General features: G+C 39.9%; 1 protein-coding gene across 1 annotated transcript; it reads left to right on the forward strand.

Moving 5' to 3' along the window:
* The first annotated feature begins 4,439 nt into the window (after positions 1-4,439).
* LOC122068830 (beta-amyrin 28-monooxygenase-like) lies at positions 4,440-6,476 on the forward strand. Its single transcript, XM_042632749.1, has 3 exons — positions 4,440-5,452; positions 5,567-5,754; positions 5,872-6,476. Exons 1-3 carry the CDS (start codon positions 4,456-4,458, stop codon positions 6,172-6,174), a joined length of 1,488 nt encoding a protein of 495 aa, XP_042488683.1. The 5' UTR covers positions 4,440-4,455; the 3' UTR covers positions 6,175-6,476.
* The last annotated feature ends 8,428 nt before the right edge of the window (positions 6,477-14,904 follow it).

Genomic DNA, 14,904 nt, shown 5'->3' on the forward strand with positions numbered 1-14,904 from the left:
CAAAATTGGGTGTCTATATTAGGCAGCAGACAAGTACAAAATTTAGCAAGCTCTCCCTCAAATGAGGTTTAATTTTTGGAGAGAAATTTCTAGCACATCAATGCTTTTGTTTTTTCCAAACGAACAATTCATTTTGCCACACTGCACTACCTATTGGAAAGTTAAGAATTCCCTGGGTATGCCGAATATAAAATTTGATCATCCATTTCAATCAAATGACCCTGTTTAAGGCCCTTTCAGTCTTTCACATGTCTTTGTAAAAGTGGTGTATTTTCAGGGCTAAAAGTGAGGTTATAGAGACTTGGATCAACAATCTAGGAAGCCATTCCAAGTTATCAATTATTCCCCATGACATTATTAATTGGCATTCAGATTTTGTGAACATGTTACCTGTACTATTATATAATCAACATATAGATTGTCAATCCAATATATATTTCAAAATTGAAAAACCCAAATTCATTGAAGAAAAGTGAAAATTAGAGATAACCATAAAAACAAGATTAAATATAGCTAAATTTGACACCCGACTCATCTATGAAAATATTTTTTCATCCAATGATTAAAATCATAGAATCATCAATCCCCATGGCAAAAGTCAGTGATAATCTAGAAATATCTTCCTCGAATGTCAATTTAGGTTCACATATTCCATACCGAGAGTAATTCTTGTTACATTTCGATAAGAAATTGGGGAAATTAAAGCTTCAACCCAGTGTTATTGTGAATTGGAAAAGAACTAGAATTGATATTTTCAGCGGCACTTAATCCTAAGACCCTCCTGATTTCATGTTTGATACTTTGATCTTCATTCTTTGGGCCATCGTTTGTTTGTTTTAGTCAGTAAAAGAGTAGAAAATTAGTGAAACTTACCTTTGAATGTAAGATTCTCAAGTTTATTAAATCCAATGAATCATGTTTGCTTCTTAGTGATTCCAAATTTTAAGGTTTCAACCGATACTGAACATTTTTTTGCTTAAGTTCAGCAAAGTAATATATTAAAAAGAATGAATGAAATACAATAAACCCAAAAGGTCTGAAACACACCAAAAAATTTGATTTCCTACTCCACCTTCGGCATTGCCATTTGCAGAGAAGGAAACCGAAACAAAATTGAAACAAACACAACTCAAGATTCACAAGAATCGGAATCTTGGTTTCTCTATATCATCCCATTCTATATCATTAATTGAGAATCATGGGGGAGAACCATACTGATGAGGATCTAGTTGCAGCCGCATGTTTAGCAAGACCATCCACTATTGTATTAACTTCACGGAAGCAATGACAAATGCTCCATTGAATTCTATTTAAATAGATCGCCACCGACAACCACCTCTGTTTAAAATTTCACGGGATAGATTCCTGCACAATGTACCACACCACTGCTTTCGAATCACACTCCACTTCTAACCAAGTTAGATCTAAGAGCTTGGCTATGTTGATCGCTTCAAAGAAACCAGAAAACTTAGCTCCAAAGTTGGAGGAGATACCTTCAAAGGAGGAGAAACAGTGTATTGGATATCCATTATGATTACGAAAAATGCCCCCAGCTCCTGCATAACCCGGGTTGCCTAACGAGCACCCATCAATGTTAATTTTGCAGCATCCCACAGGTGGTCTCCCCCAATATAACTCTTTGATATGCTTTTGTTTAGGACTTGAACGCACCAAACGCATTGATGCCGAAAGATGAAGATCTCTTATGGACTTGATCTGAACAAAAGCAACAACTGAAAAGTTTCCCAAGTCATTAATCATCGCTTTCACCACAAGACTTGAAGGCTTACAATGGTTGTCATATTTTCTTCGGTTTTTTTCAAGCCAAATTTGACATAGAACATACATCACTGAAACATACCAGATCTGCTTAAGTGGAGAAGAAGCTGCTTTCCTTTTCCACCACGAAAATAATTTTTAGATTGACGAGAAACCATGCCACTGAAGATCAAAACCATACAAGAATTATGGCCACACCATCCTACAAAACTACAGTGTAAGAACAAGTGAAGCATAGATTCAGAATTTGCATTGCATAAATAACACCTAGATGCAAGAGGAACCGCACAAGCCATAATCTATCATGGTCTATCATCCGTAGGAACTCTACCATGAAGCAATCGCCATCCAAAAAATAAAATTCGAGGAGAGATTCCTCTAGACCAAACCATATTATGCCATGGAACCTGCACAGATCTAGAGCGAAGGCCCTCCCAAACTGATACAACTGAGAAATTACTAGACTGAGTGAGGGACCAAATTGAGAAATTACCAAGCTGATACCGAGCATTGTCACATGGTTTCCTTCACAGTAACAAAGAAAGTAACCCCAAAATGCAAAACTCTCTCCTTCGAACTTCTTTGCACCTGTAAATGAGAAATCCGCCCTCATAACTACCCCTATCAATATTCTCCAACCAATTGATCTTGATTTTGGTTAGTGGCAACCAATCTTCTTGAGTAACTCTTCTTAACTTTTAATCACCAGATCAATCCATGATTTAGTCATTGGAATCTTCTGTACACGAGAAAACTTATCCAATTAATTTCACCAAAGACATACCGGTTCCCAAGGCATACTTTGAATTTGATACCACTTGTCGAAAACTTGGATAGAACTCATCAAATAAACTTGAAATAGTCCACGAAAACAAAAAGCCCAGAGAAAACTAATAGATTTAAACAACAAAGAATGATGCAACAAACACAAGCACATATTAATAATCATCTACTAATCTACGAAGCATCATCCATGAAATGAAATCAACAAATTTAGACTAACCTTTAATTTCCTTACGGATTTGCCTCGAAAAATGGTAACTCACAAACGAAGGAAGAAACTACCGACCATCAAGGATTAAAGTATCAGTATCGGTCGTCGTATCGATCGGCCAAAATTAAGATACGTATCGGAGGGTATCGTATCGTATCGGAGATACGCTAAGATACGCTAAGGATACGCACATAAATGGATAAGAAACACTTTTTTATACACATTTGCATAAAAAAATAGTTTAAAAAAGTTATATATAACATGTATTATGCATAAACAGTAAATTGAGAGTATCGCACTAAGAATCCAAGGTTTGTAATTGTCCCATAAATGTAAAATCCTTGTTCCCAACCTTGATTTCCACTTTAGTTAGAGAGAAAAATGGTTGGCAGCAACTTTGGAACAAAAACACCTCAAAAAATTATGTTTTTCTAAAAAATTACCCATTTTGGCCATTTTATGACCGTATTGGTGTGTATCGGTCGATACATACCGATACACACCGATACGTATCGATACATACCGATACGTATCGATACATACCGAAACGTACATTTCACTTCAATTTTGAATTTTTCATAGAGTATCGGTGAGTATCGGTGCGTATTGGTGGTGTATCGGTGCGTATCGGTGTGTATTGTAGGATACGTATCGATACATAAGGGTTTTAAAATTTTCATGATACGTATCGGTATGTATCGTGCCGATGCCTACCGATACGAATACGTATCGGCCGATACGGCACGATACGCACCGATACTTAAAACCATGCCGACCATCCCAGCTAGGTTTGAGGATAGAATGAACCCGAGAGATATAATAAACTAATATTTATTGATAAGATTTTTAAGATTTTATTAGAATAGAAAGGTATTTCATAAAAGAGAGAAACATGGAAGAGAAAAAAAGGAAAGTGAGGGGGGGGGGGAGAGAGAGAGAGAGAGAGAGAGGATATTTAGTTATAACATTTTTTTTCCGTAAAGAGGGGCGTGAGAGTTTGAGAGTGAGTGGAAACCAATATTTAAGTATAACGAACATAAAAAAAATAGTAAAACAATAAAATAAAAAGGATACCTAAAAAGGAAAAGTATGATAGTATGATATATAAAAGATATAGAAATAATAACAGGTTAAATTGGGAAAATGATAGATAATTTAATCATTTTAAAAAGCAGGGGAGATGGAAGGGTAAGAGCTCACTTTTTTAGGAGAATCAAAGGTGGAACTTCTAACAGGGAAATTTGAGTACATGTGGTGTAAGTTGGGGAGAGTGATAGAAGAAATTTTCCCATTTATTTATCTATTTTTAAACATAGGTTTTTTTTTTTTGGCAATAACATACCAAGACTTTTCCAAAACCATTTAATTCACATCTACTTCATAACTGACCAAATGGGTACAAAGATATGAGCCTAAATTTAAGGAACAGAAACCCTAGGGGCTCTTAGACCTCACCTGCTCACTTTAGGTGTTCAACGCTGAGGAACCATTCTGTTGGATTTGTTACATATCTGCATGATTATCCATTCCCCCTCATGTATCATGTATAATGTATCACGATTATCGCATGTCGTGACAGTTGATAACAATAATTCCTCAGTTCCCTTAATTATCCATTCACCCCAAAGCCAAAACAATATAACTCGCTCATCAACATCACACCCTGTGACTTGCCATACCAAATGCTCTTTTCCTCAAAAGATCATTCATTTTACAGTGATATGGCACTCTTGTTCCTCTCCCTGCTTCTAACAATTATTTTCGTCTCACTCTTATCGGTTTTCTTCCACTCCTTCACCTTCAAATACAAGCGTGTGAATGGTGCTCACCTTCCCCCGGGAAGTTTAGGATGGCCTTTCATCGGTGAAAGTCTTGAGTTTCTCTCAATGGGTCGGAAAGGTTCACCGGAGAAATTCATCACCGATAGGATAAACGACTACTCCACTGATATCTTCAAGACTTCATTACTAGGTGAATATATGATAGCCTTCTGTGGTGCTTCTGGGAATAAGTTTCTCTTCTCCAACGTGAACAAGCTTGTAACTCCCTGGTGGCCACGCTCTGTTGAGAAGATATTCCCCACTTCTCTCCAAACCTCAACTATTGAGGAATCCAAGAAGATGCGTAAGCTGTTACCAGGTTTCTTAAAGCCGGAGGCACTGCAGCAGTATCTTGTAATTATGGATTTGATTGCTAGGAGACATATGGAAACTAGTTGGGCTTATAAGGAAGAGGTCATAGTGTTTCCTCTTGTTAAGAGTTACACCTTCTCATTGGCCTGTAAATTGTTCATGAACATTGAAGACCCTGATCATCTAGCGAAGTTTGCTAACTCTTTTAATGTCTTGGCGGCCGGGATCATATCGATACCTATAAATCTCCCGGGGACACCATTTTACCGTGGGATCAAAGCCGCAGATATGGTAAGAGAGGAGCTGTTAAAGATAATTAAGAAGAGAAAGAATGATTTGTTGGAGAGGAAGGTGTCACCAACACAAGATATATTGTCACACATGCTTACAATGACCAACGAGAGTGGGCAGTTCATGAAAGAGAGAGATATTGCAGATAAAATTCTTGGGTTGTTAATTGGTGGCCATGACACTGCAAGTTCTGCCATAACCATCATCATGAAGTATCTAGCAGAGCTACCCAGAATCTATGATAAGGTTTTGAAAGGTTAAAAAAAAAAAAAAAAAAAATTTCCCCTCTTAACTCCAACCCTAATTAATTAATGTTGACATAAAATATACGAGTTTGATTTGATCAACTTTTTTCCTACATTGATAACAGAGCAAAGAGAGATTGCTGCATCAAAAGAAGCTGGAGAATTGCTAAACTGGGAAGATATTCAAAAGATGAGGTACTCATGGAATGTAGCATGTGAAGTAATGAGACTTGCCCCACCCCTTCAAGGAGCTTTTAGAGAGGCGTTAACAGACTTCACCTATGCTGGCTTCTCCATTCCAAAGGGATGGAAGGTATATATGTTGTAACTGTTAACTCCAGAGATCTACCAGCCATATTAATCAATTACATTTACTTTACTTTACGGTGGACCTCTTAAAGTATCAATCACCCAATATTCATGTTTGCAGATATATTGGAGTGCAAGTTCAACACACAAGAACCCCAACTATTTTCCACATCCTGAACAGTTTGATCCTGCTAGGTTTGAAGGAACTGGGCCTGCTCCTTATACATATGTTCCTTTTGGAGGAGGACCTCGCATGTGCCCCGGAAAAGAGTACGCTCGATTGGAGATACTTGTTTTTATGTACCATGTGGTTAATAGGTTCAAATGGGAGAAAATTATCCCTGATGAGAAGATAATTTTTGACCCATTTCCAAAGCCAGCAAAAGGACTTCCCGTTTTCCTTAAACCTAGTATCAAGCTATAGATGTGGATGCACCATCCCATTACCACGGCACCGATAGTGCATACTTCAACACCTGCCGAACAAGATTCAATAGTAGACATATTAAGTCCATAAGTGTAGAAATTGTGTTAGAGTCTTCTGAGGATATGTGTATAAAAGTTGTAAAAGAAACCTTTATTGTAGTCATAATTTTATAGCCAAAAGCTTCTCTGAGCTGCTAGCGGAGGGTATGCTAGCACCTTTTATCTCCATCTATCTACTACACACGTGAAATGACCTCATTGTCCTCCTGCATATATATGAAACTGCTCCATCTCACCTCACTGGTGCTCTCCCCTATACCGCTTGCTAAGTGAAGCCTCCCCCAATTTTATATCATGACAAATATCTTAAATGTAATTCTAGTGCAAATTACATCATCCGTTAATTGTTATAGATAATACTTTGTGATCTCCTCTCTAGATCTAATCATAGTTTTCACAATCATTTTTTACTATCCAAATCATCTGCTAATACGAACAACAACAAAACCTTAGCCTTATCCCAAATAAATGGGGTCGGCTAAATCATCTACTAATACATGTCATGCACAAAGCAAAAGGTTTGTTACTGGCTCCAACATCTTCTTTAGTATTCTAATTCCAAGTATCAACATCAAATTACCAGTTCAACCAATCAACATGGTTTTAGCAATAACCTCGATCCCTCTAGAAAGAAAAGGAAGTTCCTTCTGTTGGATTTTTTGTGTTTTGCAAGGGTACGACAGCGTCATATGTAACACTCCAAACCAGGGTAATAGGTATGGTGTTGCCCTCATAAGCAGTGATAAAAAATAGATCACAAAATCTTTAACCAATGACTCACAGTCTTTTTTACCACTGCTACAATGGAATTTATTATTGATTCAAAACTCACTATTGCGCTTAACAAGTCCTTTGGGTACATAACCAACTTCCCCTCTGAACCAAGCCACACCTCTAGGGATCTGTGAGAAATAAATAATAAAGTGAGCTATACAATCTAGTTGGCACAACCACATATGATACAAAATACAAATATCCATGAACTTTTCAAATACATGCATAACCTTTCCATGACATAAAACATGATGAGTGAAAGCATTTATGAAACACTATATATAGTTCAGGAAAAACATCAGAAATAGTCTGTTGAACTTTAAAACCATGAAAATCTCCTTTAAGGCTTTGAGAAATACTGCGAACTGTAATCATAAATGTGAGGCATCATATGTGGCACATATACACAAAAACATGTACTACGTGACACACATGAGGGAACCATAGGCTTAGGGGTATCAATTCTGAGCCTGCACCAGTAGGCCTGACCGAGCCCAACATGTTTACGGCCCGACCTGGACTGGCCCGATTAATAAACATGTCGAGCTTGAGTCCAACACATTTATTAAACGGGTAGCTAGCCTGTCAGGCGCCCGACCAAACCAACACATTTATATGCCTAGCTTGAACCGACTCGATGTCGCCCAACCCAGCGCGACCCCTTTAGTACTACATAAAATTCCTATTTTCCCACTACTAGTAACAAACAAATTAAGCTTTCTTACCCTTTGCTTTGTGATAGGATTTGATTTAATTGAGCTTTATTTTGTAAGTGGTAAAGGTCATAATCTCTTCTTTTTCTTTGTAAGAACAACCATAATCTCATATCATTTATCTTTTTTATTAAAGATTTGCCTCACATATTTATGGGCATTCAACCCACTTAAGATAAAAATTTTAGGGTAGGCATATTTAAAACCCGTTTAGATTTAAATAGGTTCGTCGCCTGGTTAAGGCCTAGTTAAAACCTGTTTAACGAAGCCTGACTAAAGTCTGACACCGACCGACCCAATTATAAACCGTACAATGCCGCCCAAAGCTAGGCCCGTTTACTTAAACGGGCATTCATGGTGCAAGGCTTCTAAGTGGTCAAGCTCGATTAAGCTCGACCGAGACCGGCCCGACCGATTGATACCCTTACACAGGCTAGGTGGCACAACATATCTCATCACATCCCAAATGGGCCATTCTGCTGACTAGGTGGAGCATCCCACGGATAAGCGAGGAACATAAACATATACCTATACCTAATCCAAAACCTAACCCCCTGTTGAAAATGTGCCTCATCCAAAACCTAACCCCCTGTCGAAAATGGTTGTAGTCAATTTACACAGTCGTCCATCTTTTCATTTGTTTCTTTTTTATTTCCTTAAACGTGTCCATGCACCATTTCTAATACAATCATAAACCATCTTTCCTTAACTTGTCATTCATATAAACCATTCATAATTTTTTGCTAAGAAATCATATGTATTAAAAAAGAGAAAAAAGGAGAAGAGAATATACAACTAGGGTAAATAAAGACCCTCAATTGGGCTCAGAGGGAGACTACTCCACCTTTGGCATTGCCATAAGCAGAGAAGAAGTCACACTTAAGATCCAATCTCAAAGGAAAAATAACACTGAAGAAAATTATTTAAATTGGTATCTAGGGCGACACTGACTATCTAATTCCAGATCCATTAGAAATAGCACAGGTTAGGTAGATATTGGTTTATATGAGCTCATCGGGTAGTTTCTTGACCTTGGTTTTACCTTCTCTTTTCTTGTCATAGCATTTGTTTTTGACATGTCCATACACATTATTACATATAATCATAAACCATCATTTTTCATTCATATAAAGCATTCCATATAATCATAGTCTTATAGCAAAAAGTACACACCAATACTAGAGCGACATGTGGACCCGACTGGTTTGAGCAAGCCCAGGACGAGCTAGTCTCGAGACCAACAAAATTGATCGGGATGGATTCAACTACCTAACAACCAAGCTAGACATATGCTCCTAGATCGACGGTTGAGTGACCAAACGATAGAGCTACATCCTCGGGTTATGCCATTGTTATAGGTTGGGTGCAATATGGTCAACCTATGTTTACATATGTAGGCCAACCACACAATGACCAAAGTCTACATCTGTAGGTTGGTAACCAAGTAGCTGAGCCACATTTGAGTGGACGGGCGAACTTCAAAATTCTGAGGTCAGAGTCTGAGCTACCGAGGTTAGCAACCTAGCCACATCCAAATGGACGGGACACATCCAAGCCATTAAGGTCAACTACTATGTTGTTGAACTACAACTACATCTATAGGCTGGCATGTGGTAGATCAGTTGGCCATCAGGTGCTCAAAAGAAGTAGGTCGGCAATCGAGCAACTGAACCACTGTCGTTGGGAGAGTCCTTGAATAAAGAAAATGTGTTCACTATTAGAAAACTCATTGCTATTTAAGTACGTAACCTCTAAGCAAGGAGTGGATCTATCCAAATCAGGAAAGATCATCTACAAGGACTCCTAATCTTCCCTAAAAAGGTAGGAGATCTCCCTCATCAAGTGGGATATAGAAGATTCCTAAAACTAGAATAGCTACCATCTACTCATTCCCTGAGTATAACTCATACTATATTTGGACTCCTACCCGGATTAGGAGACTCGCCTAATTAAGACTCTCCATTGCCGCCACTCTATAGCTATAAATACCCAGGTAAGTCCCCTTCACAAGGATAAAAACTTTTCCATTCTGCTTGCAAGGTGATCTAATTTAGGCATCGAAGAGTCCCCTTCCAGAACATCCCGGCACTCACTCTCTAGTGTTTGTTCTTCTCTGTAGGATGCATATAAATCCTTGGATGATTTCTTTCCACAACAAATCAGCGTGGCTTGTGGAAACTATTTTACAACAAAGCCATAAACTCAAGAACGATGTTGCTATGCAGTAAGCATTTAATATCTCCCCCAACCATTTCAGGGGGATTGGCCTATGGAGTAGACCCTCCACAACTAATGCTGCCAGGGGGCTCATCTGAGCTAGTGCAAGGAGAGAGCCTCCAGCCAATGGGTGTTTAGATTCCACTAGAGGGGGGGGGGACCCTACCTCCTCCACCACTGCTTGAGGAGTTAAACCCTCAAGCACTAGCCACCAATGCGCAGATTCATGGATTACAACTTCAAGTACTGGAGATGAATGACATGTTCAGGAGATTCATCCGGTAGTTCGGATAAGCCTTTCTTCAGATCTCGCCTGCCATAGCTCAGGCTAATGGATTACCACCCCTAAAACCAAAACTTGTTTGTAACATTGTGGGTCAAATGGGTTCTACAAATACGCATAGTCTTGACCCATCATGCATTGATCGATAAAGAAACAAAGGCAGTCGTATGGGTTCTGCCAATGTGGAATGACAACAAAGCCCACAATCTTCCAAACCTCAAAGGACCATTAACATACATTCCCAGCCACTTGGTGGTCTAGAGGAGTCCGAGTGACTGGAGTACCAAACCCTCGGGGATCAGCCAGAGGATCATCTTTGTGGGCTCGAAGCCCCACTCCAAAGGCCAACCTACTAAGAGAAGTAAACCCTGGGAGAAGGGTTGATACACGTAGGAAGACAAGTCCTACTAGGAGGGGAAATCAATCAAGGCACGAGCCACCCTGTCCCTCTGCTCAGAATCACAATGATGGCCATCCAAATCATAGAAGGGAAATGAAAAGTGTGCCAACCTATCGGTTCTTACCTGCAAATACAGACTAGGATTGCCCAAAGCCAAATAATCCATCATCCTTAGAAAGTAAGCATAGGCGGTGCCACCTCAGTCGTACCTCTAAATATTCTCTAGATCCCTGAAGTAGTAGGCAAAGCAGAGGTCCACCCTATTTGAGGGATTACTAAATAGACACTGGCCGAGCAGTAGAGGAAAACACTTCGAATAAACTGATTCTTCTTCGATCATGAGGTGGCCACAGTCATATCCTTTTGGACCTAGAAGTTACGTATGGTAGAAAGAAGAATGGTGGGCTTGGAGGAATCGAAGCCTATGAGCTCATCAATGGCCTCTCTATCAAACAAAGTAGACAAAGTGATGGGTTCACCACCAAACGGAAGGCCCTTTAGGGCGTAAAAGCAAAGCAGGGTGATGGTGATCTCACCCATGGGAAGGTGGAAAGTATGGGTGCTTAGCCACCACCGCTCTGCCAAGGCCCGAGTCAACTCAATGTCCAACTTTCGGACGCACGACCAAAAACAGGGTTGAGAGGGCATATTGCGGATAGTCCACTGTAACTGAGATAGGAGTGATTAATCAAAGATCCCACATTGTTTGGATAACCATACTTCTGGTAAGCAGGCTCAGGGTGACCCTACCATAACAGGTGAGCATTCTAACATAAGCATCATGGAGTAGATGGATTAAGGGATACCTGCATAAGCATACAGGCATTCATAGACATGTAGAATAGGAGTTCATACATGAAGCATAATATGGAAGATACATAATCATGACATGCATTCATAGGATCTCTCACAACATAGTCCAAGCTTAAGGCATAAAATATGCATAGGCATACATAGTGTCTCAACCATACATTGAAAAATACATCATGAAAATTTGACATATCATGGACATACATGTCATAAGAAGCATCCTAAAAGCATACATGCATTACATACAAATAATAAAAAATAATAAATTAAAAATTAAAAATAATAATAAAATAATTTTGGCCTACCCACTCTCCCCAAGCGGAGTTACAGATGTGGTCCTTAATTCCCTTTAGCATTGACCCACCTCATTGTAGCTTTTCTCTCGGACCACGAGTCTGCTAGCCTATCTACAGCTCTCACCATGTGTGTGCTTGTGCGACCCCATCAGAGAATTTCTTGGTAAAAAGTGAAAACACAGAAGAAAGAGAAGAGAGTGTTGCGTACAGGCGACGTAAAAAGAATGAAGTGAAAAAGACCAGAGGAGGGCCCCTATTTATAGGGGGACCATTCTTATTCATGAAACCGTGGGGAATCCCACAGGTCTGTGAGGTGACTCAAGGGATCATAAGGTCAAAAAATAAAAAAATAAAAAAATAAAAAAATAAAAAAATATGTGTCTATAAAAAATAAAAAAAATAGATAAAATAAAAAACTCAAAAGCGACCCATGGATCCATGAGGTAAAAAAAAACAAAAAAAATTCCCTAGTGAGTCGACCATGATAAAAGCAAAATAAATGAAATAATGAAGAAAAAAAAAAAGCCAAAATGGTGCTCACCCGGGTGCCGGACATTCAGCACCCTATGGGGAAATTGTAAAATCTTGTTTGACTATTAACAACCATAATACATAGTATGACCCAAGATATTGTCTGACCCTTGGTCTCCAGCTTAATATAGTGGGACACCAACGGGTAGCCCTTTGTCTGACCCTTGGTTGTCGGCTTAATACAAGAGGACACCAATGGGCAAGCCTTTGTCTGACCCTTGGTCTCTAGCTTAATATAGTGTGACACCAACGGGCAGCCCTTTGTCTGACCCTTGGTCTCCAACTTAATACAGCAGGACACTAATGGATAGCCCTTTGTCTAACCCTTGGTCTCCAGCTTAATACGGCGGGACACCAACGGGCAGCCCATTGTTTGACCCTGGTCTCCAGCTTAGTACAGTGGGATGACCCCTTAAAACCATTTGCATGTTGAATTATTACGTACTAATACCTTGGCAGGGACTAGCAGGGATTTCCATGCAGTGGCACACGTAAGTTTTTGACTCTTCAATTCAAAATTCCTAGATAGGGTCATATTAATTTCTTGCTTGAATTGATGATTTAACCGATTTGCGAAGTTTACCGATGGATTATCGGCCCGTTTGTGCATTTGCACCTCCACCATCATCGAGCATGATGGCTGCAGTACATGCTCATGGTGACAAATTTGGGGACATCTTTTCTTTTCCCTTAGGCCTTGGCACAACCTTGACCAAAGAGGGGCATTCTGTAGACTCCCAATTTTGTCACCCACCCAGGTAGTGATGACATACAGGGAATGATCAAGGTTTGTGCTTCACATCGGAAGGGAATCTCGGCCTTTGGCAACAATCCAGGTAACGACAATGGCTTGAGAATCAACCCTAAACCCTAATCCAATCCTGAACTTGGAAGTGGCCCAAATCGGCTTGAAACCCTTATCTGGCCTCGGGCCAATTTCGAACCCGATCTTGTGGTGCCCGATACTAGCATGTTATATATTGGCGAATTGGTTCTATGTACTCTCCAATGATGCAGGAATGGCATAAATAAGGATTGTGAAAACCCCCAGCTGAAAAATGGGAAAAAGTCCCCTCTTTGCTTTTTTTATTTTTATGAACAAATAAGGAGCCGAAAACCACACCATTGGATAGTGTTCGAAAAGATGATTTTGACGATATAACATGCATGAAAATCGGACCACCGGATCTCCCAGAAGTTAAAACAGGGATCGATGGACCTGATTTTGACCAGACTTAATCCAAACCCACAGGCACACCCATGGGCCCGCACAGGACCTCATGGACCCATGAGTACCCTACTCAAAAAGGAAAGAAAAAAATAAAAAAAATGATTTTTATTAATGAAAATAACTTCTTAGGAAAGTCTTTTTGACGGGCCTATCAATTTCTTGATGGGTCAAAGAAATTCAAATAAATAAGGTAGTATTTGGACATTTAAAATGTGGAAAATTCATTTTTGGGAAGAAAAATTGGCAGACCTGTGGGAGCCTACCATTTTTGGATGGCAGGCCGTGGAATATTTTTGGAGACCCGTAAGAGGGGGTTGACACCTATAAATAGTGTCTTCCTCTCCCCCATTGAAAAAAGAAGAAAAAATACCAAGGCAAGACCAAGAAGGAGAGAATAAAAGAGAAAAGAGAGAAAAAAGTGAAAAAGGAGAGAGAAGAGAGAAGTAAGTGAAGAAGAGTGGGGTGAAGGAATTCCTCCACCTCCCACCCTCGACGAGGGTGCCAAAGCTTGGAGAGCTAATGAAGGCCTAGATTGTCTAAAAGAGAGGAGCAAACAGCCGAGGTCAGTCCCGTCTGAGCCAGGGATCCTCACCAGAGCTGCTGAAGCATCAGTCGGGGTCTGTCCCCTCTTAACCTAGAACAGGGGTCAAGGTCAGGCACATTTTCTAACATAGTAGCCATAATGTAGATCTTACATTAAATACAATATGTCAATAATATTGTATATTAGTAGCATAGTCATGCATGTAGGTTAGGACATAGAAAGGGGAATATTTGAAAACTAGCATTTGATAGGAAGACCAGTTTAACCAGGTGAAGTGGGTGCCTAACACCTTCCCAACTTCATAACCTCGCACTGACCCTAATCTTTAGACCAGACCAAGTCAATCTCGGGTCCATCCTGATGGATCGGACTCAAATCCTGGGTCCTAGGCCCTAACCCTAGTTGCCGAGTACAAAGATTTATTTTTATTCTTAGAATATGCTCGAGGTGGATAGCCCCACGATATAAACCACCCACGTGTCTTTGAGAGAGGATGCAGCGGCCCACAGGAGTAGGACCCCATCCCCTCCACACCAAGGGCTGACTAGATATGAACCATCCAGTAAAGAGTACTGCAGGACATCGAGGCACCACAACCAGTGAACATCCTTCCTCCTACACTACTGCTAGAGCAGCTAGATCCTAGCGCTCCTACCACGAATTCAAAATTGTAAGCATTACAACTTTAAGTATTAGAGTCAAACTGACTGTTTAGAGTTATGATTTGACAGTTTGGGCCGTGCGTTTTGAAGGACCACTAACTCTTGTGGCACAATTGAACTTATGTTACCATTGAGACCGAGACCTGCACAGGGAGCAGTGGGTCTCACGGGTTTTGCTAACATGCACTGGAGTGACCCACAACTCCC

The sequence above is a fragment of the Macadamia integrifolia genome, unplaced genomic scaffold (genome assembly GCF_013358625.1).
Source record: "Macadamia integrifolia cultivar HAES 741 unplaced genomic scaffold, SCU_Mint_v3 scaffold46, whole genome shotgun sequence".
Classification (NCBI taxonomy): Eukaryota; Viridiplantae; Streptophyta; class Magnoliopsida; order Proteales; family Proteaceae; genus Macadamia; species Macadamia integrifolia.